Source organism: Cydia pomonella, chromosome 2 (genome assembly GCF_033807575.1).
Source record: "Cydia pomonella isolate Wapato2018A chromosome 2, ilCydPomo1, whole genome shotgun sequence".
Taxonomy (NCBI): domain Eukaryota; kingdom Metazoa; phylum Arthropoda; class Insecta; order Lepidoptera; family Tortricidae; genus Cydia; species Cydia pomonella.
The window spans coordinates 22,453,515-22,477,038 of NC_084704.1; the positions used below are offsets into that span (position 1 = coordinate 22,453,515).

Here is a 23,524-nt window from a genome sequence, read left to right on the forward strand (position 1 = left end):
GTTACTTAGGGATGTTAATTGCCTAGTTTCTATTTTCCTCCGTGAGCTTCTACGGGTTATCGTCTTATCTATTGTTTAAAAACCGCAAAGGCGCGTGCCACTATGAAAAAATGGGCAGGCCGCATAGGTAGCGTTTATTGAATTACTACTCTATTGAGCACGGAATAAGATTCATTATGAACTAATACAGAATTCTAACAGAATAGCTGTCTGATCTCTATTGGTGCGTCTAAGGTAGGCGACTAAACGCTCTCAAACCAGCTTAACTTGTGACACTGCGATCCGAAACAAAGATACGTATTCGAAGACCTCGCTTGCACTGGTAATGCGAGCGCACGGCTAGCTAGCGCAAAGGAAGCAATGTTATGTTTCTCGAGGAGCAGGTAAAAAACAGGGCCGGATTTTCACACAAATATATTTGGGTGGTTTTACGTTGTTTAATTTAAAGAGATAAAACATAAAACAAAACAGGTCTTCGAATACGTATCTTTGTTTCGGATCGCAGTGTCACAAGTTAAGCTGGTTTGAGAGCGTTTAGTCGCCTACCTTAGACGCACCAATAGAGATCAGACAGCTATTCTGTTAGAATTCTGTATTAGTTCATAATGAATCTTATTCCGTGCTCAATAGAGTAGTAATTCAATAAACGCTACCTATGCGGCCTGCCCATTTTTTCATAGTGGCACGCGCCTTTGCGGTTTTTAAACAATAGATAAGACGATAACCCGTAGAAGCTCACGGAGGAAAATAGAAACTATACACGGCACCTAACTTTTTTTTCTTTTACTTTCGGATTCTGTAAGTAAAACTTATAAAGCAGTAAATCTATCCACGTATGCTCATTTGACGTATCTATATAAAAACATAACAAGTGATATTGTATTTGGAATATATTCCAATATTAATAATATTTCATAGTTTTGAAACAGTAGCAATGCTGAGCTGATGATGTAAGCAGTCTGCGCTGCGGGCTCTAAATACTTGTGGAACAACATAGTCACCGTTTTTTTTCTTATTTTCTACATTATATACATTATCTTAATCTATATATTAATATATTTATTCTCAACTGACAATTTATAATGGTCCAACTATAGTAGTACCGACTGATATTTTTACTGCTGTAGTATATATCTTAGAAGCCCTAATTGATCCATAAATAGCAACAGCGTGACATTAATAGAAAATTAGCACACAGTTATAAAACAATACTGATTGCCATAAATCTATAAGCTAGAAGTGGGTAAAACTGTACTCGACGTTGTCGGCACTTTGCTGCTAGTCTGTGACAACAGCGACAAACCGACAATGGGTAGGACAGCCCTATTGGAACTTACCCGATATTGGAAGAGGCATACTCGCGAATTTATCGCATTAATCAGAACACCTTATACGAACTGAATGGAATCGAGATTCAAAGCACTTTGTCTGCCGTTTGCATAACGGTAATGGATTTAGGAAGTTAGCGCACAAATTACCGTAGCTCTAATTACTAGTGTGTTGATTTACGCTATGGCACAGAATTGTGTTGTGAGTCGGTTGGGGTGTCTATAAGCAATTCCTTTTAACGTTAAGTGCTTGAAAGTAGCTCTAAACCAACATAAATTGACTAAATTTATCATGTATCATCAGATCATCACAAGCTGGTAGAACCTATTTAAAAATCGGCAAAACTCATGAAAATTGCATAATTGGTTTCCAACGTATTTTCTCGGAAACGTTCGTATTTAATATATCATGCTAGTTTAGTCAATGTTAGTACTTTTTGTACCGAGACTTAGTGAAATAGCAAGACACGTTCGTAAGTTTTCGTGAAAATACGGTGAAAAATAATAATGCACTACATCTGTATTACGTAGTGGTTCTTTGAGTTCCAATTCCTTATCACGGTATGCAAATGGTTAGTAATGGTAAGGCATTGTACCGGCCCACTCATTATCAAATTAACGACGTGCCATCGTCAGTTGTCAGAAACGAGCCCGAAAGGTTATCATGGGAAGCACTTTTGTATGCTAATTGTGAACTACATTCTTCTCAGTGACAACTAGTCGGGATAATGAAACGCAAGACGCTACCTGAATAGTAGCTTTGTTCGACTTACTTTGCTCAGGGTAATATTCTTGCCTGCATTAGCTACTGTCTTTAACACCATTTTATACTACAGGTTTGCCTCTAGTTACCAAATACCGTGTGTGATTGAAATTTTTTTAATTTATTTGACACAAATATTTATAATGATTTGATTTTATTTAAAACATGTCGACCAATCATATGAGACTTGTAATATTGACTCCAATACTATCGAAACAAGATGACATTAAAATATTAAAGAAAACATCTAAGAATCACAAATTAAAGGCTTTTTTTGTAATTGTTCTACGAGTAAATCCTAGTCTTCAACCGACACGACAGTTAGTTTTCCAATAAGCTAGGGACCCGCCCCGGCTACGCACAGGTTAAACAAAACCTTAACAAATTATACATCTAAACCTTCCTCAAGAATCACTCTATTAATAGGTGTAAAACCACATGAAAATCCGTTCAGCAGTTTTCGAGTTTATCGTGAACATACATATACACAGACAGACGCGGCGGGGGACTTTGTTTTATAAGGTGTAATGATTGAGGTTTAAAAAAAAACTCCGATTTAACATTGTAAGTGCTGCCATCTATGAATCTTTTTCGTAACTTACTTGCATGAAGAAGGGATGCGCTATTATTTAGGCTTCTGAGCTGAAAATGGGTCTTCTAGAGAAGCGGTAAACGCAGTACTTTTCGTGTTAGCTCATAGATGGCGCGCATTCCGTACATTCTTACAGTTGTAAATGTGTTTAACGAATGTAATACATATCAGTGAAAGAATAAGGATCAAAGTCAAATGAAAATGAAGTTCTGAAAGTTTTAATCGTGTCGAAAGATTGCAGTAAATTTATTGTGACTACAAAGTTTTCTTTGACCATCCACCTCTATTCCAAATTCTCTTTTATTATACTTATATTTTCGAATGAACATAGGTTGCAATGGGGTTGGCAACTGTCAAAGGTTTGCATAGATGGCGCCATCATAGCTTGCCCCTGTCTCTAGTTTTGTTCTATGAGATTTGGCTTAAAGTACTGGAATCCAGGTCACAAAATTCCAAAAAAAAAACAAGAATTTGACACAATTCTAGGGATTGACAGGGCAAGCTATGATGGCGCCATCTGTTTAATACTTCGACCGGCCAACCCCATTGAAGCATTGATAAACGTGATTTACCATTACCCTGTTCACAGATATATAATTATAAGGAGATCGCCTGTCGCAAGTTCTTTAACCCACACAAAGCGCAAGTGATTGCGCCGAGAGACTAGGCCGGAGACATAGTGATATCGATATTAAACTATTGTCCATAAAATAATAAAAATATTAATTGAATACATATTCCGATTCATTGTTAATAATTATTATTTAAAATATTTATCACTTATGGTAATGTATCGATAGCATATTTATTCAAATGTTTAGATTGAGATATAAGTACATATGTTATTTTGATAAACGCTTACATTGTCCTAAAGTTCTCAGTAAACTTATTAACTATAAATATTTTGAATACTTTTTAATGGAAGTCAATGATAAAAATATACTTATTTGCAAAAATGTAGTGGTAAACATAGTTAGACTGTAGGTAATGCGGCCAATTCCGTCATACGGAAGTGTCTGTACAAAGGCGTATACTTCTTTTGTTTTCAACCATAGGTATTCTATGCTCTGAATTTCGGGATCACTTGGAAATTTATGAATAAATAATATATAAAACATATCAAAACCTGACCTGACACACGTGCCTACAATGTAAGCACACATATCAATGACACAGTCTTAAACATAATGTATGATTTAATTATTTTGTGTAATAAAATAATTTATAATAAGTATAGACATTAAAAACATTACATCCATCCATATGTTTCATTTAAATTTATTTTTAACATCAACTGATTAAAATGTATCGATTCCGATTTTTCGATACGCGGTATGGTGCACATCACTGACCAATCAGCCTACGTACTATGCACTATGAGACAATTCGTCACCGAGTGTTACGTTTTCTACCCTCATTTCATTGCGGCGTCGTCGTTGTTTCATTTACATTGCAGCGTAAACTTTTGGCTTTGCAATTATGTAACTTGTACAGCAGCAATGTGTTCAATATTGTTGAATGACAATCAAGCGTAAATGTATAGGGATGGAAGTCGGAATATTGTGTTGAATTCGTAGTTTTATTAGAAATTAATGGTTTTTATCGTATTTGCCTGAGATCCTGTTATTTTGGGTCAATTTGATTTTAATTTTATCCAAAATGTGATTGAGTTACTGGAATAAATTGATTTCATTTAAATTTCTGATTCAGAAAGACAAATTTGTGAATTAAATACGACTATGTTGATTGCAACATAAGTAATTATTATGATTTTGTAAGTATAGGCTTACAAAATCATAATAATTTTGAAAATAATGAATATATCAATTTACTTTTATTTCCAGGCGAGGTAACCTTAGAGCGTCCGATCGAGGACATCGCAGCAATTTCTCACGCAGGCGCACCCATCCTACTCACTGTCGTGGCTGAAGAGGTTCGGCTGTCCAGGGAGGAACCCGAGGCTATGTCTTCGACCGTGCAGCTGGCCTTTATACTGCCGGAGCGTGAAAACTCTCCGCCGTACTTCGAAAACCAGTTGTAAGTGTCATGTTTATTGACGATTTTTGTTGAGCGCCATAGATAAAGCTACTTAAATTCTTTAAAAAAAACTGTTTTACTTCCAGTTACGTGACATACTTGGACGAGAACGCACCCCAAGGGACAGCCTTAACTTTCAACGATCCGTACATCCCGCAAGTGAACGACAATGACGCTGGCAAGAATGGTGTGTTCTCGCTATCGTTGGTTAACAACAACGGAACGTTCGAGATATCGCCGACAGTCGCTGAGCGACATGCGCCTTTCATCATAAAAGTTCGGGATAACACCATGTTGGATTTTGAGGCCCGCAAGTCTGTTGTGTTTCAGGTATGACAATTACAGTTAACGTGTAGGTTTTTATAAGCCTATTTAAAGTCCATCAGTGTATTCTTGATAATATTAAGACAAACATAACGGGTAGACGGTTATTATACTTAAACATACTAGTACTTAAAATAATTGAAATTTGTTACTCATTTTAATTTTCAGATTGTAGCACAGGAACTTGGTCCAGCAACGAATTTAACAGCGACAGCAAACGTTACCGTCTATTTAAATGACGTAAACGATAACCATCCAGTTTTCCTAGCGGCATCATATGAGGTGGAAATATATGAAAATGTAACCGCTGGAACGAGTGTTGTACAAGTCGCTGCTGATGACGTCGATACAGGAGCATTTGGAAAGATCCAATACACTGCCATATTAGGATATTTAAATACGTCGCTAAACCTGGATCCTATATCAGGAGTTATTACGGTTGCGACAAACAACCACGGCTTCGACCGTGAGGCGATGCCAGACTTGCATTTTTTAGTAGAGGCTAGAGATAATGAAGGCGTAGGTTTAAGAATAACAGTGCCATTAATTATTAAGTTACTAGATGTTAATGATAACCCACCAGAATTTGAAAGATCATTATATGAATTCGTACTATCCCCAAGTTTAAATAACTTCACGTCAACGGCATTCGTCAAGGCAGTTGACAAAGATGCAGAACCACCAAATAATGTAGTAAGATATGAAATTTTGCAAGGAAATAACGACGGCAAATTTGCAGTTAATGAAGAAACAGGTATTAACTGGTTTATGAATAATACACCACATTTTATGCTTTTATTCATTGTTCTCAATTAAAGTGGTTAATGTTTTATATTACAGGCGAAATGTATCTACTTGGTGCCTTAAAAAGAACAAAGAAACAAAATGTTCATCGACAAAAGCGACAGTTTGATGATGAACAAGAGAGTGAGAATTACGTCCTAATGATCGGTGCACACGACTTAGGCATCCCAAGGTTATCTTCATCCACTACAGTGAAAATATATCCTCCAGAAAGCAAGACCAAGACAATGTCCTTCATAGTTCCAGGAGCAAACCCTGATAGGCAGAAACTAGAGGAACTTTTAAGTACATTGTCAGGAGGAAAAGTCACTATTATTGAAATTAAACCTTATAAAGGTTACGATAATGGAATAACAGATCCAAACGTTCATCCATCTAGTCAAAAAAAGTAAGTTATGATAAAGCATTTAAAATTGTACAATTCATTATAATTTTAAATCAATAAATTATGAATAATAATAATATTTGTTTTGTCGATTTCAGAAGTGAAGTTATAGCTGTAGTACGAATGACAGGAAACACAGCTATAAACGTTGCTAAGCTCGAGGAACAACTAGCGAAAAGCAAAACAATTTACAACACTGGATCAGCAAGTAATTTACCCGCAGGTTCTAACACAGGTTCTGGTTCAAATTCAGGCATAAATGCGGGCGCTAACTCGGAAAGTAGTAATTCAGCCTCAAACTCAGGTTCTAATTTAGATACAAATGTGGGAGTAAATTCTGGACAAGGACATAAAGATCAAACTTCATCCAATGATGATGAGTCTGTAAGTATAGTTAACATTTTATGAATGTAATATTGCCGAATAAGTACTTATTTAACCTTAGGTAGGTCTTCTTACACTCGTATCGTACCTAAAATTATTAAGCATACAAATATAAACATTTAATAATTTAGTTCCCAGTTACCTGCATTAAATAAATTATAAAAATAATTATTTTACCGCAATTATTTTTGATTTGTTGTTTGTTTCAGGTTTACAAAGCAGAAAGCCGTTTATTGTTTTGGTTATTAATTTTGTTAGCAATATTAGTAGCCTTAGTGCTACTGTTATTAATATGCTGTTGTATTTGTGAAGGATGTCCTCTTTACATGCCACCAAGGTAAAGACCTAAAATTTGAATTCAAATTATATCAACTTTCATTTGCATCCCATCGCTAAAAATGTTAAATTAACGTCCAGTAGGGCTAAGATGGTAGGCTCTTTATCATTTGTTACCATACCTGCCACGTTCTGACAAGTATATAAGCGCGAAAGTGACGGGCATAGTGACAAGCGATAAAAATGGAACCATGCTGCCACCGCAGATCATTATTTTAATACCTATCATCCTTTAATTTCATTTGTTTTCTGATTAACAGACTTAAATGCACCAACTAATCCGAGCATGTTTTCACCTGAGCTTATGGTAGGTACACAAACTTCATCAATTTATCATTTCACACTAAATCGCTGTTGCTTATAACGTTTTAGTTATCTAGGCATTTTCGTCCATAATTCATTGGTGCACGATAATGAGTTTTGTTTATTCGTTTTGTATTAAATATGTAAAATATCATACTTTATTTAAGATATAACAGAACAGCTAGGTACATAGATATTTATTAATAAATTCTAGGAAAAGAGTGATACGTGTCAACTCCACAGAGGACGACGTGCATTTAGTGGTGCGCGACAAAGGAATTGGGAGGGAAAACAAGTCGACGCAAAATTTAGAAAATAAATCTATACAAGCGACCGAATGGAGGAGAAGAGAAGCGTGGAGTGCCGAACAAGCAGACTTGAGGACAAAGCCAACTCAATGGAAATTTAATAAGAGACAATTCAGAGGATCCAAGGAGCAGTCTAAACCAGCGTCAACGCCAGGAGACATGAGACAAGAATTTATACACGCCGCCGCAGATAATGACTACAAATACAATGATGGCAGACATTCCTTCCGACAAAGGTACCTAAGTGAACATACATGATGTACCTAGCATTTTTTTCTAGCACAAATGAAGGATTGAAATTAATTATCGATATAACTGTTATTAATAGAGCTAGAACGTTTTCTAGCAAAAAGAAGAGATTGACAAAATGAAATATCGACAAAGATAAATATTTAAAAGTAAATTTGAGTTACAACTTACCAAAATATTATAAGAATATAAATCGACATTATACATTATAATGTATATTTCCCCTATTTTATAGTACCTGATTATAACAACGAAAACTAGTCAATATGTAGGTTCCCTTAAATCATTAAAAATTACTAAAATAACATTAAAGATAACTAGGGTACTACTATTTCTCCGTAGATATTTTCTTTAGCGATGTTATTTATCCTCTATAGAGTTGAGGTACCTACGTATCGATAACAGTTATGTCGATATTTTATTTTGACAATCTCTTGTTTTTGCTAGAAAACGTTCTAGGTCTACAAATTAGCCTAGAAAGTCAAATAAAAATACTTAAAAGAAAAAAAAAATTAACTGACCGAAATGTTACAAGAATATTAATCAAATTCAAATTGACATAACATTTCCTCTATATAGTACCTGAATATAAAAACGATCACTATAGTGAATGGTACCCTAAAGGCATTAAAATGCCTTATGTATTAAAGAACATAGGCTACGTCTCCTGTATCTCTCATTAGCTATAATCTTTAACAATGTTAGTATTTTCTTCAGAATTCAGGTACATGAAATTAGATTTCATAAAATTATGACAAGTATTACTAATGTATTATGGGTTAAATTATAATTTTAGGCGAGTTACATTTCAGTATACTTTAAGTATTACTTTTCTGTTTTCAGAGATGGTCCTAATATTATCTACACGAAGGAAATGCAGCTTCAGGAAGCTTTTGCTAATAAACATAAGGAATATATTGAAGATTTAGAGAACGGATATGACAGAATTGCAACGTTGCATTACCAACGACGTGAACAAGACAACGATTCAATTCGCAGACATGAAATAGATCGTGGCTCCGAAGTCGGCGTTTTCCTCAAGGCTGATGATAAAAAAATGCACGAAAAATCTGATGGCAAGGGTAAAAATCGCGCTCCATCTTCACTCGGTCGAGATCAGTATTTTATAAAAGAGGGTAATACTGAGATTTTAAGATTAGTAACTCGAGGAAAAATGAAGAAGAAAGATACGTTAATCTTCCAACACATCAACAACGACCTGTTACATTGATTCCACATACTCAATATGTCGTAGTTGACAGTGGAAAAGATTTATTAATGGAAAGGTTCATAAGAGAACAAGGGGAAGAAGCAAAGAATATAAGAGAAAGAATGGAAAAAGCCACTGATTTAGACATGCTACAGGATAAAGATGGCAAAAGCTTTGGTCAAAGATCACAAGCGGGAAGTGATGTACCCAATCAATTTCATGATTATTCTAATATGCCTCTCGATGTTCCGGGAGCTATTCCACTTAAAGCAAATTACTTGCAATCTGCTCTATTAGAGATGCAAAACAAATCGTCTATACATCAAGAACTATTAGAATCTTCCCTTAGAAAACAAAATGAACTATTACATCAAATACTCATTGAACGAGAAAGGTTGATGCAGAATCATGAAACAGCATCTCAAGTGGAAAGCAAATTGGAAACACAGAGTTTACCCGGACATTCTGTGATTGCAACTCAAACTGAATGTCATATTGGAACCCAGACTGAACCTGAAATTTCCAAACCTATTAGAAGGAAAGCGAGGAGTGACAACGATTCATATAGTGAAGACGATTCAGAAATGGTGGTTGAAGACGATACTAAAAGAGTAGCATGGGTTAAGAGAAAAAAACCTAAAAAGAAAATAAAGTACAAAGATCCTCGAAGAAGCATGAGAGTTTACGAGATAAAAAGGAAAATAAAAACGCCTATAATAGAAGAAAGTGAAGTCTCACCATCATTAGAAAGTGAGAAACATGTAAAAATAAGTAAAACAAATGAAAGGGAGGAACATATCAAGAACTATGGTGACATGACGAAAAGTACGGTAACTACTTCAAAAAATGAAACCGTATGTTCAACTCGAATAAAAATGTCTGAAAGTGATAAGAAATCTGGACTCAGAAAAGAACTACTTATGGAGATATCAGATTCGTTAGACGAAAAAGTAGAATCTGAGTTGCATGAAAAACGGCAACGATTTAATAGACAATCATCAATAGCTATTGACGACTCAAATGACGGTAATGATTTACTCGCTTTGGGACACGAAAGCAATGAGAGCAAAAGCCGAGCCAGCTCAGCTGCGAATCACCGTAATTTGATATTTTCAAGACAAGGATCTTCAACTGAAGCCCGAGAAAGAGCAGGTATATCACCGATCAAATTAAAATCCCCTGATATAGAGGAATCTCCATCCAAAAAAGATAGTACGAGTAACGCAGAATCGAACAGTAAAAAAACAGATGGGGAATCATCTAAGGGCGAATTATCTAAACCAGCTCAAAAAAGTTTACCAAGATACATGCAATGGTATGGTAACAAAAAATCGTCAAGTATAGCTTCGAAAACAGAATCTAAATCTTCAGATAAAGTAATCCCGAACAAACCCAAACGCCTTACTAAAACCAAAAACGAAACTGAAAAAGAAACAAAAAATGATAAAGACAAAACCGGTAGGTATGGAAAAATAATGAATAAAGATAATCAAGCAGATGCTCCAGAGATAAAAAAAAACTCCAAAGTAAAAGAAAATGAATTTATTCACCCTCGTTTACTAAAAGAAGAAAAAGTGACACCTGTTCCTGAAGGGCCATTACCAGACGTACACCCATTATTGCAGCACTCAGAGCATAGATATGAGCATCAGTATGAAAATCAAAATCCACTTTGTTATATACAGCCTACTCATATTCCCAAGTATCTAAGGGGACAGCCAGATGCTATGCCTCGAAGACAATCTGTTGAGCAGCAACCTATATATGTTAATCAAGATGATGTTAAAAAGGAAGATGCAAAACAGGAACTCTCTGAAAGTGCATTGACTCACAGTATATCTATTTCAACTAATTATGAAGACACTCATAAAAGTGCACCAGAAGTCCATGTTTCTAAAATCAACATTGGCGGAGATAGTGTCCCTGACGTAGGTCACAGAAACGTGAGTAAGATTGACGATAATGACTCCGGCATAGCTATGAATACGCTTGTACAACAGGCAGGCAACATAAAAAGGTTACCAATAACCGAGAAGAAAAGCATTTTTACAATTGCCTACGATGACGTACAAACTAAACAATTACGACCGGACAGCAGTTCCACTTCTTACTAATAAAACCTCGTATGACAATTTGTCATTGTGCCTTATTGTGTTAAGATTTGTATTAAAACACTTCAAAGACTATTTGCGTCCGTCCAAAAACACATATTAAAGTATGAATTGTACATAGTCAGTTTAGTCTTTCCTTGATTAAATTTTAATATAGATTATAAATAAATCAACTGCCTTTATTTTGACGACTGGTATACTTTAATAAATAATTTAATTTAGAATATAATGTAAATACCACATACCTACAATGTTGAAATTATAGTTATAAAGAATAGATACATTATTTAAATTACTTTAGCTTTAACTTTATTCAATGTACATATAATATAATCGTCCCACGATTTTGCAACATACTGATTCAGTGTGTGATTCTATATTTGTTAAAATATAAAGTTATATACTTATTAAACTGTTGTTTTCATTATTAATAGTACCTGGGCGACCGAGCTTTGCTCGGTTATAACTACTATTTATTGTAATATGGTGGTGTATAGGTGATAATCTTAACTACATTTTTTTACTAAATTAAACTTGTCTAAAACAATAAAAATTAAAAAATTATTTATAAACTTGAATATATAAAAAAAAACAAATGTTAGTCACCGGGCGAGATTCGAACCCGTAACACTCGTTTAGAAGTCCGCGTCTTAACCCGCTGGACCAGACGGACAGTGACTGGCAATACGAAATTAGCGACCATATTCTGCGTCGAAAGAAAAACGCATGAAAACTCGAAAACACGCGTTTTCCCAAACATAAGACTAATCTAGATCGATTGTTTACCCCCAAAAACCCCCATATACCAAATTTCAGCAAAATCGTTAGAGCCGTTTCCGAGATCCCGGAAATATATATATACAAGAATTGCTCGTTTAAAGGTATAAGATTCTATACAACGAAACTAAATAAAATACACAATGACAACCAAATTCAGCAGTGAGATGATTTTAAACACAAATGTATACTAAGACAACACATATTACTGTGTCACCGTAATTAAGGCCCCGTGGGTTCGTGATCTTCTCTCTCTCTCTCTCTCTCACTGAGCATAAGCGTGAGCGAGATGGATGTGCGTGCTCGGGACCGCGGATATTTTAATTTATTTTATAAATTAATATAAATAAATAAAGTTCTATCAAAAATAAAAAAGCGCATTTTAGAAGCAATTTACAAATGATTGAAGTACGTTTTAGACCTATGTATAGCGAATGAAAGTCAAAAAAAAATCAGGATTTGAATCACTGAAGTCCCTAGAGAAAATCCTCAAGATTGCTAATTAAATTTTTGGCAACCGTATTGTTATCTAAAAAAGCGGTACGATTTATAAAAAACTCCGCTCGTTGAACTACGCCACCTTAACTACCTTACCTACTGCTACTGGCAACCTTCCGAGAGTACTGACAAATATACAGGTCCCACAGGAAGGCCCATGTTCATTTGAATTATTTGGAGTTAGCATAATTTAAATAAACATATCGTAATAAACATGACTGAAACCAAAGATACATTGATTGAGTAAGATGCGTAAAATCTACGTCAATTTCTTACTTCGAATTTTTCTTACTTTTATATTTTGCGGTAACTCTGATTGTCAAAAGTTGACGTTTGACAAGTCAGTGAACGCAAAACATATGACGCAATACAGCGCCATCGTTTTATTTGTCAAACTAAGGGGCACGTTTTTGTCTTAGACTTTGCCTCTCTATTGCAATCAATTCTTTTTGCTGAAACAAATATTACAAACGAACTAACGGAGATATTTACCAAAATAATGTAAAAGATGGCATTGTATTCAAAAGTTGCTTCGGTTTCAAGGTTTGAATCTGCGCTACATGGTTCTAGTTTTGCACCCGTTACCAGGCAAATATGACGATAGAAGAGGTTAAATTATAATAAGCTACCATCTGCAGATGGTGCTGCCATCTAGTACACATTTACGAAAACCAGACTCATTGTGGAAAGGTAGCTTGCATTCGGTGAGATTCGAGCACGTGTAGTTGTAGAGTTTTGAAGGCCGGCTAACAGATGGAAGCACAAGTAATTGAATTGAGCATTAACAATAATATTGCATGATCTTGGTCATAGGTCATTAGCTAATATCTCAACCATACATCGACAAACGCCAACCAAACGTAAAGTAAAATTGAACCGGGATGACAAATGCTACGAAAAGTCATGTGACTATTTTCATACGTTATTAAAGTTTTGATTATTGTTTTCTATCAATGATGGTCAAACGTCTTAGATTGTAACACTAATTAAATTTCCGTAGCATGTTAGGAAACAACAAACCACAATGTAATTTAAGTTAATTAAGTAGTCTTTATGGATCATTGATCTGCAATCAATGTTTTTTTTTACTGCCAGTACTCTAACTGCCGGTGCACGCAGGTCGTCCCTATATACGTCTGTTATCTCAGGGATGCATAAAACGTAAACGATTATTGTTTCGGCGTCGCAAAACTTCGCGAGCACTCAATCATCCGCTTGAGCTAGCTCATTCAGCTCATTTGCACAGACGACTCGCGCGGAAAATCATTTCTTTTCATTTCATTTTTCACGTCTTACTTAAAGTTTTCTGACTGACTGGGGAAAAGCGGTATGTTTATTTTTCTTTTTCTCCTGGTGCCTAATTGTACCCTCGATTCTTGTTTATCTTACGTAGTTAATCATATACGTCTACTTTTTATACAAGAGAATAAATAATATATTGGAAAATATTCATTAAGTAAGTTGATTTCAGTTAGCTTTGTTAATTTTTCGTCATACATTATATGTTAAAATGCTTTTTTTTGTAATTAATACAATTAAGTTTTATACTTAAGTACACAAGGCCTAATTGTAATTTTAAATACTCTAACAGGCCAATCCTGGTTTTAGTTATCATTTATGAGTATCATATTGGAAACAGATCTAATAAATAAAACTAGAATTGGCCTGTTTGCTGCTCGTGCAGTCAAATTTTTTGTCCTGTATAGCTGGTAAGCTAAGTTGTCTGAAATTGATTGCTTATATCTATTAGATCACTTAGTTATTTTTGTAATTGTTTTCTTTTGTCGGACAATACAAAATATTTACTCACCAACTTACAACACTACTAGCACAAATCAAGAGCCAGAAAAAAGGAAGGTGCAAAATGTCAACAATTTTATCTCTCACCTACCACGAAAGTTGGTCGGATATGATTAAAAACATACAATCTAAACGAATAGGTGAATCAAATCACCTTTACCAGCGTTTTAAACTCTATTATTTATTAATAACCTATAAAACAAAATTGGTAAGCCAGACCAGCCACAAATCCAAACAAAAAGTCAACTTTTATTAAGAAAGTACCAAGGCGACAGAACAGACATGAGGTGGGTATGGAAATTACGCTTCCCCGCGGCACTTGCTTTCACGGTCCACTGGTCTGATCATAATAAAAACTCGCGCCGTCGCCTTCTCACAGAAGTTTGACCATAAATTCGGTGGCCTCGTAATCGCCCGCTCGCCGACGGCGTTCCGACCCTAGATCTGCTTTTAATATAATAATAAATATTATATATACACTACTTTTTTGGGAAAACTTTTTTCTGCTCTTTGTTTTCCTCGAGGGAGCGAATCCATTAAAAAGGTTAGGGCGCGCAATGTTTTATGCGGTTTTAAGTGCGTAACATGAATAAAAGTCCTTCGCGTTTCTTTGCAGAGGAAACCAATAAATGCACCACAACTAGACCAATTAGGTAGTCCTTACCCGACTCACTAGCCCTATAACAGTCATTATGAAACAACATACAATATGATTAAATAAATAAATAAATGCATTTGTGTATTATAAATCAGAAGAGTTACGGAAAAGCTAATTTAACAGCATCTATGACTTTTTTCTGTTAATCTCAAAGTTAAGGTCAATGAAGGGAATACCGTCTATCAGGTAATACCGTCTACAAGTTCTTTCGTGCGCGTTCATACACATACTCCACTTAGAGACGGGCGGTAGAGCAGAAAAAGCGAAGCACTTCCTTTCTGACTGTCTGAGCAAAGTACAGTCACAACTGCAGAGATAAGGACTCCCCTGAATAGATTTTTTTTTACAGGGGGGTCAAGTATCTCTGCAGCTTACTATACGTACACAAATACGAGAGATCTTGCCCTGTGACGGTCTTCCCAACCAAAAATTTTATATGCCGTTTAGTGCGGCTTCTTAGCCTCAACTATGGTCCCATCCGGCAGAAAGCATAAAACTTGGGATGCATATAGCTCTTAGGTTTATAAGAATAAATAGAAGTTGTAACACACCGAAAAGTTAATGTCGAAACGGGTCACTCACGTTTTAAGTGTTTCCTACCTCTGCCCACTTCTATATCCCCATTTTTAGTTATTATAAATTTTCGTGAAAACTGTGAAACCTGCAATAAAAGTGGCTAAGAAAAGTATATTTTCCATAAAATTCTCTACAATATTTTCTTTGGAAGTATATTGTTAAAAATTATAGTTTTCAAATTATTCTTAATTTCTCCTTAATAATATTTACGTCCGACCACTAGTGGGGCAAGTAAGTGCAGTGAGAATGCACTTTTGTCTCAGAAGATGCCGCTTGACACGATTGTTCCTTAGGTCAAACAAAGCTGATTTAGCCCAGGAGTCGAAGTCATGCGTGACTACCCCCCAAAAAGAGGGAAGGTTCTCCAGGTTCAATCTATGCTATATTTCTTCCTGCTCTTAGTAACTAGGGAAAGTTATACATAATTTTCGTATAATTTAGGGACATGGAATAAATTTTAGAACCATTTTGAACTTGTTAAACCTTTCCATACAAAAAACTGATTTGTGCACAAACAATGAAAATACATGTAGCTTTTTGTGACAGTTTTGGTCGTTACGTTACAATCACAGTGTAGAAATTCGCATTAATTTAAAAATTGTACAATTTAGCCTATTTATTTCTTATTCTTAAAGTAAAGCCCTTCAAGGTAGATAATCGTACCTATATCGTATTTGTGAAAATGTAATAATTTGTAGCCCGTGGCGGTGACGATTTAAATATAATGGCCAAAGTCAAATGTTGAAAAAAAGAATTAATTTGGCATTTTAAAAATATGAATACAATGTTTTAATGGTTGTTCCATACATTTTCGCCCTTTTGTGGTACAAATTTGTCGTTTTATATTCATACAAACTTAGTATATTGTTAAGACTTATATTTTTCAAATTATGCTTAATTTCTTCTTATAATATTTGCTAAAAATCGCAAATATTATAAGGACAATATTGTAGAGAATTTTATGTAGAACATACAGTAGCTTTCACAGATTTCATGAAAATTTATAAAAACTAATAATGGGGATATAAACAATAACTTTTCGGCATGTTTCTACTTTTTTTTATTCTTATAAACCTAATATCTATATTCATGCCCAGTTTGGTGCTTTCTGCCGGATGGAACCATACCTCCATACTAAATCAGCTAAGGCTAGTTATTCTCCACATTGACATTATATTATTTAAAAGCTTGTTTGGCCCTAGTACCTAGTGTAGGTATTGCTCAACAATGCGTGAAAAAAATGCGTTGTATTCTGTGGAAATCATTTATTTCGAAGCAAAAGCTTGTAATTTAAATGACCCAAATCTTAACTGTAAGAGTAGAAAATCAGACTCAACTTTTTATTAATCTATAACCCCCTTCAATTGCATCTTGAACGATGTTGCCGTCAGCTTAGCTGCACGAGTGCTGGCTGATATCGCTCATTATTCCTCGAAGGGTTAACTTTGAAGTATCATTCCCATTTATTAATGGTCAAGTTGAACCCCAAATTAGAAGCGATTGCTGTAACTGAATTATTAAATTGGTATCATTTGTCCTTGGCGGTTTTAATAACTTGCTATTTTAGGGTTGATTAATAATGTTTTTTTCGTTTCGGTCATTTATTTTAAGAAATGCCGTTATATTTTAATGACGCTACATAATTCTTTCTTAGGTTTCTGTACCTAAAAAGAAAAAAACGTAATGCTTCTAGGATTGATTCTCGTGTGTCTGTCCGTTTGCCTGTCACAACCAATTTGCTCCGAAAGTATTGGATCGAATGTTATGCTACACGTATACATATACCATTCAAAGAGTAACGTAAATTAATTAATTTTAAAGTGGGCCACTTATGCTATGCTGGGTAAAAAATGCTTATTTCTATGTTTTAGATACTAGGTCGTACAACGAATGAAAAAAAATGACCGAATCTGTAGGTCTAAGATGGTCGGCTCTTTATCATTTGTCACCGTGCCTGTCACGCTCTAACAAGTATGTAAGCGCGAAAGTGACGGGCATAGTGTCAAGTGATAAAATGGAACCATGCTGCCACGAATAGGTATTTTATTATCCTGAATTTTATAAAAATGTGGAAATTTAACATTCTTCTCCCTTACATCTGTAACTACTAGGCAAAAATTCAGGAAAAAGAACTAATCACTCATATTTCACAGGAAAATCTACTCGTATGAGAAGCACGACCGCACGCTCAAGTGTGAGTCGATCTCAAGGAATAATTAAACCTAAATTGTGTGATGCATACAACCCTTGGGCGAGAGTTTGATTCGTACTGCCATGTTTTTATTATTCTTCACTCATTCTAGTAAAAAAAAAAAATGTAATTGTACCGTCCGGTCAATTTTTTTATGATATTGGAGGCAAAGTGCAGGAGGTTGTAAGTTTGTCGCCGGCTTTTGAGATAGGAATATGCTCTTTTTTTAAGGTAGTATTTTAATTTTGATACTAAATGACTAAAATTTATTTAATTACGAATTACCGAAAATGATTTTGCCGAATGTCATTTTCCAACCAATTTTTCGCATAATTTCATTTCGCCGAATGATCAAGTAGCAATTCTACATAATAATTCGTATTATTTCCCAACCTAACAGTTAGCAACTGTATGTTTGGAACTGAAAAATTCAATTTTCAAAAATTTTCAATTTTAGGTTACCAGAATGACTTATTATGTAAGTCTATAATACGAAACAAAAAGTTTATATTTGTAATCTAACATCGTTCGATGCAAAAAATGTCGGTTCTGGCGCTCACCGGCCGCTCCCACGGCACGCTCACTTCGCTCGCTCGGCTTCACGCGCTGTTAGGTCGCAGTTCACCTAACACACTCCTCCTCGCTTCGCTCGTCGTCGCACCTATCTTGTCTCTGTCAAATGACTAGCCGTTATCGTATTCATTTCTTTAGCCAAATGAATGATTTGGCGAAAGAAATGTATTCCAAATGTTGCATGTCGTAATAATAATCTACTTAACAATAATTCTACCAAGTAAAACGTTGTGTTAATGAACCTTTGCCGAACGTTGGTTGCCAAAGTAAATCATCTTGGAAAAGTTGGTTGACAAGTGAAATTCGGTCAATAAAACTTCGGCCAAAAGGCAAAACACCCAGTTTATCTTTAATTATTTATGCTGACCATCATTTGCGGTTTTTGCGGTAGGGTTTATGATGTGTGTAGATAAACTCTTTCACGTGATCGTCACACTGCTGCGGATCCGTACACCACTCCAACGTGTGAGCGATTCAACGCTATGTGATGCTATTGTCTAGGTACGTGATTTCCGTGACAGTTCTATCAATATTTAAAAAACGAATAATGTTATTTGTATTTAAAAACGATTATTTGAACTTTGAACAGTAAACATTGTTCGAAATATTTAATAGGTAAGTATAAATGACTATCAGCCCGCTTTCTTTCATTACGACATAATTTTAAAAACAAATTTCCCCAACGCTCCTAAATGACACTTATTGCTTTTCGGTGGATTTATTCCGCAGGAACAATTAATCAAGTCGACTGTCCAAAAATCTCCTTACGGATTTTAATTATTTTCTTATGATTTTAATTCTACATAATGCCTATTCTAATTCAAGACGGTTCAGAGCAGAAAACTCTATCCGTCTCTATCGTCGCTTAAAGTAATAAATGAGACAAAATCCTGACATTCGTACGATTTCGATACCGTTTGGGGTTTTCGGCTGCCGAACAACTGTCTCCACTCCCATTTTTTCTTAACTTTGCGACTTTTATTAATAAAAGGAAAGATAATTAATACTACTTAAATTTTGTTTCGATATTTTCAAACTTAATTAGATTTTTTCCTAACGCTTTATTTAAACATTGGGAATCAAAACAAATGTTGAATGAGTTTGAAAATTCATATTTTTATCGTTGTTTTGTACGTTGATATATGTGTTAGAAAATAATAATAAGCCTATTTCGCGACATGTACCTAGTAGAAAAAAGTACATACTTACGTATAGTTCTTACAGTCAAGGTATATCGCATCGACCAATTTACGTGTGTGTGTGCGCAGTTGTATACACTGTTATTAAGTTGTATTTACATATTCTTACGTTAAGTTACTTAATTAATACAGAATATTCTTTCTAATAATTATACTTCTATTATTTTAAAGTTAATCGGACACATTAGTAAAAAGTCTAATTCGTAATCATCGGTAATCATAATCACGCGACAGACTATTATTTCAAAAAGGAACTCAAAAACCGAGCAATTAGACCACCATTTGTGCACAACAATAGCGGTCTTTCGGGCCCCTTCTCCGTTGAAATTAGTGATGACTTCAATAAAAATAATTCTTGTCTTTTAGGCAAATTGCATCGCGAAAAGTCCGAGAAAGCCTTTAATTAAGGGTGGGCCGCCCCGGCCCGTAAACAGCGCCGCGGCCGTCACCTTTTATTTTTGTTAATTCCCTTTCTTCGCCGCATAAGTTACTTCACCCCTTCCCCCGTGATTCTTTACGCCTTTTTGTCACCGTTAGAATTCTTTTGAAGAAACCCCTTTCTTCCCATCTGCTACGCCCGTCAATATTAACTCCGCAAAGACGAGTTAAACTTTTTAATATCCGTTAAATTTTGTTACGCTCAGCGTAATGTAATTTAGGTTTTTAAGAAATAAAAAGCTGACACCGTGGGCGTTAAAATTCTGAGCACTGACTTTAAAATTTCAAATATACAGTACCCCTAGTGTAACTGTGATCGACATCATAACGTGACGAACGCGTTTGCGTTAAGTGTCATTTTGTATAGGATTTTGAGGTTCCAAAACGTCCCGCTTGGCGCGCTCTTTCGAAATCCAATACAAAATGAGACTAAACGCAAACGCGTACGTCACGTTTGGAAATCGAATTTATTTACACTAGGGGTACTGATACTATTTTATTACAAATAGGAATCGATTGACTTATTAATTTATAATTTCACTTTTGCATTTTTTATTCCCGTGTAATAAGAAGTGAACAAACACGTAATGAATTATATATACATATACATTACTCACAGTTTGGAAACGTCCCGTCTAACCGCAGAAGAAAGAGATATTTCTTAAGATTCATTAAATTATTCACGAGGGAAATAAAAAAATAATGCAAATGAGGATTGGAATGTTTAAAAAAAAGTTGTTTGAAAACACAAGAGATCGTGATGGGGCCGCAGTTGTCGAGACACGGAATTTTTAATCCATTTCCCGAAGTCGATTAATATTCAGGGCTCGGCCGGTCTGGTTCATCTCCTTCGCCATTATTGCTTGGACGCCATCTTCGGAATTTTACTTTGATTTTGCCGTAACTAATTACCTTCCCTTTGCAACTAATTACAACACAACTGACTGAAATGATAATGATATGGAATTAATTCTAACGATAATCGGAATACTCATTTACATAGGTAACCATAACATCATGGGGACTAGGAGTACAGCAATTATATAGATGTCGTTTGCATCAGACGGCAATGTTGGCGTAATATATTCAATATCCGGCAAGATGATAATTTACCGAGTTGGGTAGAATCCATTATGGGTGTTTACTTGACCTGCGTTTAGTGCTTACTAAGACAACAGGGGTGACCGTTCTCGACTTATGCACTCTCGATGTAGAGGGTCTTCGCGCAAGGAAAGTCCTTCAGAAGCTCCAAGGGGATTTTGGTGAAAATTATAACAATAACATTTAATGTTACCGTTTACACTACACTTAAAAGTCACACGAACTTAGCTGCCGCAGCGCCGCTTTGGCAGCGGATTTATTGCGGGCTCTTAAGGTTAGATTAGGTTTGTCATAGAATGATACAGCAGTCAATCTAATAAGTTTTATTTATATCTTTTATATATGTAGGTTGTTAACAAACATGCGTAAGACCCACAAATGGTAAGCAGTCACTGCAGCTTAGGGACGCTTACTATAGTTACTATATCAAATGACAAGCGTATTGCTGACCAATCATACATTGTACAGTCACGGACTTTAATCTCTCAATTATAGCCCAACGTAAACTAGCCTAAGGTGGGCGGGGGTAACAAAGTACTCGATTGGCAACTTCAGCTCGACCGATACGACAGTCAATGATAGATGGCTAAATCGGTTAATAAAAACAACGTTTTTTTATAATTAAAAATGTCTTCATGTGGCGTGAAGTGCTGCAGAAGTTATCCTGAAAATTCCAATTACAGTAGAAACACTTTTCACGTGTAAGTAAACAGATAACTACAGTAAATTTTGGAATAAATATGACGACATTTTTTCAATATTGCTAATTTAAAACGTAACTGCATACGACTTTCATAACGACATACGTCTTTTTAGATTACGAGGATAATAGGGATGATTTTATGCCTAATGAAGTAGATTATTATTTTATTAACTTATGTTTACTTAACTTGATTTCAAAGATGAAGATTTCAACTTGTCAAAAAAAGAGTTCACACAGCTCAATAAGACCGCTATTCGTTCAATGGTTTGTTACGGCCGCTCTGTGACCCATACCCGGTCTCCTATATGTAGTATATATATATATAATTTTTGTCACTCTTTCAATGAATTTTTTTAACAAATACACACATTATCTGAAAATGTGGATCATTTGAATCCAGGCTCTACTGTCATATATATATTGCTGTATGGCTAAGACTTTTTTTCGAAACTTGCAGTTGCCCAGAATTTTTTCCTCCGTCTTGCATTTAGATAACGCACGCAGAGGTCATTATTTCCAAAAAAGATACTTCCGTTGGAACTGAAAGTCGGAATGAGCCTTTATTGTCACTCAGTCTTTTCAAATATTTTTGACCCGATTCGTGTACCTATGTAAATTTTGCTGGCTGTACCTGAAGTACCTGAACGTGACTACGCTCTGACATACAGATTAATAATAAAATTTATCTAGCCATAAAAATACTTATTATAGCGGAATATGTTAACACAACAATGAATATTTACTTATGTTGGGTTAGTCTCTGATTTCATAACACAATTTTAACTAGTTATCTTTTAAAATTATTATACGTGGTTTATTTGACTGGTTCTTCAAATTATTACGGCATAAATCTATCCCTGTCCACGTCATATTCTAATCAAAATATGAACCACGAACTCCCATCTTTTTTTTTTATACTACGTCGGTGGCAAACAAGCATACGGCCCGCCTGATGGTAAGCAGTCTCCGTAGCCCATGTACACCTGCAACTCCAGAGGAGCCACATGCGCGTTGCCAACCCAAACCCCCCTCCCCCTCGTTGAGCTCTGGCGACCTTACTCACCGACAGGAACACAACACTATGAGTAGGGTCTAGTGTTATTTGGCTGCGGTTTTCTGTAAGGTGGAGGTACTTTCCCAGTTGGGGTCTGCTCTAGATCTGGGATGATATCCGCTGTGCTGTGCCCTACCACACAAAGCGAGATCTGCCAGTACGTACAGCAAGAAGGTTATTACCGGATTAATGTCGCTGATTGGTAGTTATTGACATTTTGCTGATTGGTAGTTATTGACATTCAGTGTACATTAGTGTAATAGAGACGACTATTATTACGTTCATCAGTGTGTGTTCCATGTTTTATTTCCGTTCACTGGACCGTACATATTCGTACACTCCTTTTTATGCAACGCCATACTACCGTAGTCCGTCGTCGTCATCGTAGTCGTCATATTATAGAATACCAGACCTTGGAAGGTTTGTCTTGTGATTACTAGACTATACAAGCTGCCCGCGAGGAAACGGAAGAAATTTATCCATGTATTCCTGAAGCCATAAGAAGGAAAAAATGTTATACAAATTTAAGTCAATTCCGCCAAAAAAAAAAAAAATTCTGTTTTTTTGTTTACTTTTTGTATGTTTTTATACATAATAAGAACATGTTCTTGGAAAATTTATGGATTAATATGAATTGATACATTTTTTTTTTCGTAGTTTTTACGTCTATTCAAAGTATTCCATGTCACTTTGATATCTGTCAATAAGGACGTCTAGACTAATTTCCATAGTGGCGACATCGCCATCAAAAAGGCGTTATGCACTGAAACACAATACAAAAACCTTTTTTTTTATTGGTATTAACTCTGAAAGTCTCTAAAT

At 35.4% G+C, this 23,524-nt stretch overlaps 1 protein-coding gene across 1 annotated transcript in view; it reads left to right on the forward strand.

Moving 5' to 3' along the window:
• Positions 1 to 11,546, forward strand: part of LOC133534648 (cadherin-86C) — a 139,810-nt gene extending 128,264 nt beyond the window's left edge. Inside the window, 9 exon segments of the mRNA XM_061873855.1 lie at positions 4,528 to 4,720; positions 4,807 to 5,050; positions 5,213 to 5,798; positions 5,885 to 6,236; positions 6,332 to 6,617; positions 6,827 to 6,954; positions 7,471 to 7,800; positions 8,657 to 8,985; positions 8,988 to 11,546. Of these exon segments, the coding sequence (XP_061729839.1) occupies positions 4,528 to 4,720; positions 4,807 to 5,050; positions 5,213 to 5,798; positions 5,885 to 6,236; positions 6,332 to 6,617; positions 6,827 to 6,954; positions 7,471 to 7,800; positions 8,657 to 8,985; positions 8,988 to 11,137 (4,598 nt within the window). The 3' untranslated portion in view covers positions 11,138 to 11,546.
• The last annotated feature ends 11,978 nt before the right edge of the window (positions 11,547 to 23,524 follow it).